Raw genomic sequence first — 6,499 nt, 5'->3', positions numbered from 1 at the left:
AAGAAAAAAAAGAAATTGCAAGTGTACCATGTGTCATTTTTTTTATCGTATAGTCGTTTCCTTTGATATTATATGGGAAACAGATAAAAAAGAAATAATGATAAGTGGTAACGTAATAAGATAAGGAATAAAAATATGAATTGTGTTTTTTTTTTAAGTTGAGTTTGTACTAATTCTTATCTACATAATATTTGATCCGTATTAGGCACATTTTGAATTTAGGTAGCTATATTTTTACAGAGGTAAATGTCAAATTTAGGTAGCTGTATTTTTACAGTTATAAATTTGAAGTATAGGCAGTTGCTGTATATTTTGAAAAGGTAAAGTCAAAATTTAGACAGCTATATTTTTAAATAGGTGAATTCTAAATGTTGGTAGCTATGTGTTTTCACAAAGGTGAATTTCAAATTTAGGTAGCTATATTTTTAGAGGTAAATTTCAAATTTGGGTAGCTATATTTTAACAAGTAAATTTCAAATTCATGTAGCTATATTGTGACAAGTAAATTTCAAATTTAGGTAGCAATAGTTTTTGAGTTAAATTTCAAATTTGGGTCGCTATATTATAGAAGTAAATTTTAAATTTATGTAGCTATATTTTAACAAGTAAATTTCAAATTCATGTAGCTATATTTTAACAAGTAAATTTCAAATTTAGGTAGCCATAATTTTTCTAGGAAAACTTCAAATTTGGGTAGCTATATTTTAACAAGTAAATTTTTAATTTATGTAGCTATATTTTAACAAGTAAATTTCAAATTCATGTAGCTATATTTTAACAAGTAAATCTCAAATTTAGGTAGCTATAGTTTTTGAGGTAAATTTCAAATTTAGGTAACTATATTTTAACAAGTAAATTTTAAATTTATGTAACTATATTTTTACAAGTAAATTTTAAATTTATGTAGGTGTATTTCAACATGGAAATTTCAAATTTAGATAGCTATATTTTAACAAGTAAATTTCAAATTTAGGTAGCTGTATTTCAACATGGAAATTTCAAATTTAGGTGGCTATTTTTATACTGGGGTAAATTTCAAATTTAGGTAGCTATATATTAAAAGGTAAATATCAAATTCAGGTAGATTTATTTTAAAAGGTAAATATCAAATTTAGGTAGCTATATTTCTGCAAAGGAAAATTTCAAATTTAGGTAGCTATATTTCCACAGAGGTAAATATCACATTTAGATAGCTATGTTTCTACATAGGTAAATTTCAAATTTAGCTAAATTTTCGATAGATAAATTTCCAATTTAGGTAGCTATATATTTTAAAAAGTAAATATTAAATTTAGGTAGCTATATTTCCACAGAGGTAAATATCAAATTTAGGTAGCTATATTTCTACAGAGGTAATTATCAAATTCAGGTAGCTATATTTCTGTAAAGGTAAATTTCAAATTTAGTTAGCTATATTTTAAAAGGTAAATGCCAAATTTAGGTAAGCTATATTTTAAAAGGTAAATGCCAAATTTAGGTAGCTATATTTCTACAGAAGTAAATTAAAAATTTAATTAGCTATATTTTACTGAGGTATATTTAGAATTTAGTTAGCTATATTTTAAAAGGTCAATTTCCAATTTAGGTAGCTATATATCTCAAAAGGTAAATATTAAATTTAGGTAGCTATATTTCTACAGAGGTAAATATCTAATTCAGGTAGCTATATTTCTGCAGAGGTAAATATCAATTTAGGTAGCTATATTTCTACAGACGTAAATTTCAAATTTAGGTAGCTATATTTTAAAAGGTAAATTTCAGATTAACTAGCTATATTTTAAAAGGTAAATTTCAAATGTAGTTAGCTATATTTTTACAGAGGTAAATATCAAATTTAGGTAGTTATATTTCTACAGAGGTAAATATCTAATTTAGTTAACTATATTTCTACAGAGGTAAATTTAGAATTTAGTTAGCTGTATTTTCAAAGGTAAATATCAAATTTAGGTAGCTATATTTCTACAGAGGTAAATATGTAATTTAGTTACCTATATTTCTACAGAGGTAAATGTAAAATTTAGTTAGCTATATTTCTACAGAGGTAAATATCTAATTTAATTAACTATATTTCTACAGAGGTAAATTTAGAATTTAGTTAGCTGTATTTTCAAAGGTAAATATCAAATTTAGGTAGCTACATTTCTACACAGGTGAATATCCAATTTAGTTAACTATATTTCTACAGAGGTAAATTTAGAATTTAAGTACTATATTTCTACAGAGGTAAATTTAGAATTTAAGTACTATATTTCTACAGAGGTAAATATTAAATTTAGTTAGCTATATTCCTAAAGGTAAATTTAAAATTTAGTTACCTATATTTTAAAATTTAAATATCAAATGTAGGTAGCTAAATTTCTAGAGGCATATGCCTCCACGCTAATTTTTCCGTTCATTTTCTGTCTCATATATAAATATCTCTGTGGGCAGCGACAGCCTTCGTTTGCGGCTTGTGTAAAAGCAACTTTTCAATCCAAGAAAATTGCAGGTTTACCCATTTTAATACATTCGTTTCTCGAGAGAAGTGGGTCAGCCAACCACCGTTCAATCCAGCTGTCTTCGCTTGTCATCCAAACATTTTTTTATTTTTATTTTTTATTTTAAATCTATTTATTATTCTTACTTTAACGACGTTGCCTGTGCGGTTGAGAGACATCTCGTGTCCAGGGTTAATTTGAGAGACATTCCTTCGATCTCTATGCATCGTAGGGAGGTGGAAGAGGTGCTTTGCGGTCGTTCCCGTCGGAGGAGCCTCCCGCCGGAGCCCCTCCTCCAACCCCCTTCCCGCTAACAACTAAAAGACGTCCACCGCTAACCCCCTGCTCCACACATGTGAAGGTTTTGCGAAAACCGTTTATTAAGCGAAATTTACCCTGACCGCATATTATGCTAAATTTATGGATGGCCGTCTATTATGCAACCGTCTATCAAGCAGTTTCTTTTTAAGACAAACCACTCGTCTGTTCGTTCATTTGTTTAGAAGTGTGTCTGTAGAAATCAGTTAATTAAAAAAAATCACTGTTAATAACAACGGTACGTTGATTATATAAATAATGTTTATAATTGTGTTTTATGTTTTTATACTTAAATAAATTATTTGTTTTAATATTCGCACAATCTATTATAGCCGTAATAATTCAACATCGGCAATTTTATTTTCCCATTGCCGATGTGAAGATATAGCGTCTAGGACTGTTGAAGTAATTAACGTTACTATTGTAACTTATTAACCAATTAACGTCGCCGGCCAATACACTGTAGGGAGGAAACAATTTGATAGAAGATCAAGTACCGCATTATATTACAATTTAACTTCATTCCAAAGTCCAATAAATATTAATTACACATTCCCATGACTTCCGAATCATGTTTTTCATCGTGATCACTTTCCGCACAGAGTCTTCTCTCCGTCAATATCACTAAGATCTCTTTTAATTCGCTATAATTCCGTCGTAAATATCTCACAGTCACCGTCCGAGTAAATGTCCAATAAAGGAGCAACAAATATCTGATAGCACCATCAATTTACGGTCTCCTTTCGTGAATAAACAGGAAAATACACTGGAAGTCGTTAAGCGATAGACTCACACACGCCCAGTGACGGAGGTATGCGATGGGACACAGGACGATAGAATCGCTTAATTTTTCTCTTCTGTTTCCCAAGTGATTCACTTACAGGTCTCTTGGGGGCAGTTGAGAGAGAGAGAGAGAGAGAGAGAGAGAGAGAGAGAGAGAGAGAGAGAGAGAGAGAGAGAGCCGCACCGCCTTACCTAAAGATTTACAGGTAAGGTATAAGAGGGCGACCGCCCCTCCGTTTCCACGCCTATAATTTATCTCTCTCTCTCTCTCTCTCTCTCTCTCTCTCTCTCTCTCTCTCTCTCTCTTCTGCCTTGGCCAGTGTCACTTAGCAAATTGCGTCGCAGGTAATCGGGAAGGAGACCGTCGGATTAGTTCCTCCTCCAACAGGTTTTTCGGATCTTGCGCGACTCCGGGCATTCTGGACGTCCCCCGCACAATCAAAATATGCCCATATCGCGACGCCTTCCAGTCAGAAATCCCCATGGCATCTGGGCATCGCCTCTCGAATTGGAAAGGCATCTTCCATTTTGGCACTGACGGATTTTGGTAACTTGCTCCTCGTTGACGTCTTCTCCGTGATTTGACCCAAGTGTTCTCGGCGTCCACAGAAGACCAAATGCGGCCAATGGCGGATGAAGGCAGACCATGTTAGCCCATTTGAGTGGCGGATCCTATTGTAGGGGTTCGGGGGGCCAATCACCATTCGCGCACACACACACACTCACTCACTCGTCTTAAGTAAGAAGAGGAGGGGGCATGTTAACCCTTGCCTGGAGCTGCGCAGTGGCAGTGCGCAGGTCACACACACACACACATGGGGCCCGAGCGGCAGTAAATCAACGCCAATCATCGTCTAGCTGTTGGACGAAGCACACGTGAACGGAGGCCATCGATCAGTGCTGTGAGTGAGTCTTGTGAGTGTGGGTGTTTGGGCAGGTGGTGGTGGTGCTGCCCTCGACCTCGCCCAGGTGCCCGCCCGTCCTCCCGACTCTGTTCTTGAAGCTGTCGCTGCTGCCGCCGCCGCTGCTGCAGCGGCTTCTTCCCCGTCGTCAGGAAAGAACGCCACCCCCCAGGTTCAGTGCTTATCGGGGAATTGTGACGATCGGTCGGGTGGTGGTCGGGAAGGGGGCGCGCGCACTCAGCCCTCGTAGTCGTCGTCCAGCTCTGGCGGTTCGTTCTCGAGGTTCATTAATCATGGTGACGTAGCCAACGCGGGTCACAGTGAACACTTCGTATTGGTGCTCGCAGGTCACGTGGTATGCTAATTGTTGGTGCAAGGAGGAGTCAGAGCCAACGGTCGAGGCACTACACACACACATATAATATTATTTGAGTCCAAATCACCAAAAATTAATGACGATGAGTTCGTTTTTGATGAACTCGGGGCCCTACGTGGACCCTAAGTTTCCTCCGCCCGAGGAATACAGCCAGAACTCTTATATTCCCCCACAAAGTGATTACTATAACCCAGCGCAACATTACCCTTATCATGGCATGCATCAGGCGGCCGGCATGCAATATGGACGAGATGCCATGCAATATAACCATGCTGGGTATTACCAGCAAGCTTGTGTTATGCCCCAACATCAACCAATGGCCGCCCATCTTAGTCCGCAAGTGGCCCCTTGTCACAGCCCTCTGCAACAACACCAAGTGCCCCCGCGATCCCCCGTTGCTTCCCCAGATCCCTCTGCAGGTGGTGCGGGCGGGGGCGGTGCAATGGGTGCCCAAATGGCACAACACATGGGGCCGGGGGGCGTGGAAGGATCACCTGAAGAAACTGTCACGGAATTGGACGCAAACGGACAACCTGTGATTTATCCGTGGATGAAGAAAATTCATGTCGCTGGTGCAGGTAAGAAGCTGGACAAGGTTTCACTTTAGACATCCAAAGAAAATTATATATTCATATAGATAGATAAATAGACATTTATATGCACCAGAAACGCTCAAGAAGAATTGTCAACCGAACGCAATGCCTCATTGAATTTGCATTATTTTTTTTCTTTGTTTTTGACTGGTAGATATTCATATCAAGATTTAGCAAGATTGATGTATGAATTCACCTTGCAAGTAATCAATAAACATGAACAGTGAAAACAAACATTTAGATGAATTATATCTATTGAATAATGGGTTGTTCAGAGAAAAAACAAAGTATATTATCATGTTCGTGGAAAATCAAATATATATATGTATATATATATATATATATATATATATATATATATATATATATATATATATATATATATATATATATATATATATATATATATACACACACACACACAAGTATTATAAAGTATATACAAATTATTAGTGAATTTTATATTATTATGCATGTACATATACATATTGTATATATATATATATATATATATATATATATATATATATATATATATATATATATATATATATATATATATATATATATATATATATATATATATATATATAAACTGAAAACTAACACTCACGTTTACCACCTTCTAGAATTTAAATCGTCCAATATTTGATTTTCCACGAACATGACAATATAATTTCTTTTTGCTCTGAACAACCCATTATTCAATAGATATAATTTATCTAAATATTTGTTTTCACTGTTCATAAATTCATACATCAGTGTTGCTAAATGTTAATTAAAACAGAAATAATAAAATTAATTGAAAACAGAAATAATAAAATTTCATAATTGATTAAAGTCCTGACACCTGATTTTAAACGTAAAGAAATCCGAAAAGAGGATTCAATAGATATAATTTATCTAAATGTTTGTTTTCACTGTTCATAAATTCATACATCAATGTTGCTAAATCTTAATTAAAATAGAAATAATAAAATTAATTAAAAACAGAAATAATAGAATTTCATAATTGATTAAAGTCCTGACACCTGATTTTAGACGTAAAGA

At 34.7% G+C, this 6,499-nt stretch overlaps 1 protein-coding gene across 1 annotated transcript in view; it reads left to right on the top strand.

The window, feature by feature from the left end:
• The first annotated feature begins 3,818 nt into the window (after nucleotides 1-3,818).
• Nucleotides 3,819-6,499, top strand: part of Dfd (Deformed) — a 46,728-nt gene continuing 44,047 nt past the window's right edge. Inside the window, exon 1 of the mRNA XM_068345086.1 lies at nucleotides 3,819-5,434. Coding sequence (XP_068201187.1) covers nucleotides 4,933-5,434 — 502 coding nt within the window. The 5' untranslated portion in view covers nucleotides 3,819-4,932. The remainder of the gene's footprint in view (nucleotides 5,435-6,499) is intronic.

The sequence above is a fragment of the Palaemon carinicauda genome, chromosome 21 (assembly GCF_036898095.1).
Source record: "Palaemon carinicauda isolate YSFRI2023 chromosome 21, ASM3689809v2, whole genome shotgun sequence".
Lineage (NCBI taxonomy): Eukaryota > Metazoa > Arthropoda > Malacostraca > Decapoda > Palaemonidae > Palaemon > Palaemon carinicauda.
This window is presented reverse-complemented; position numbering and strand designations above follow the sequence as displayed.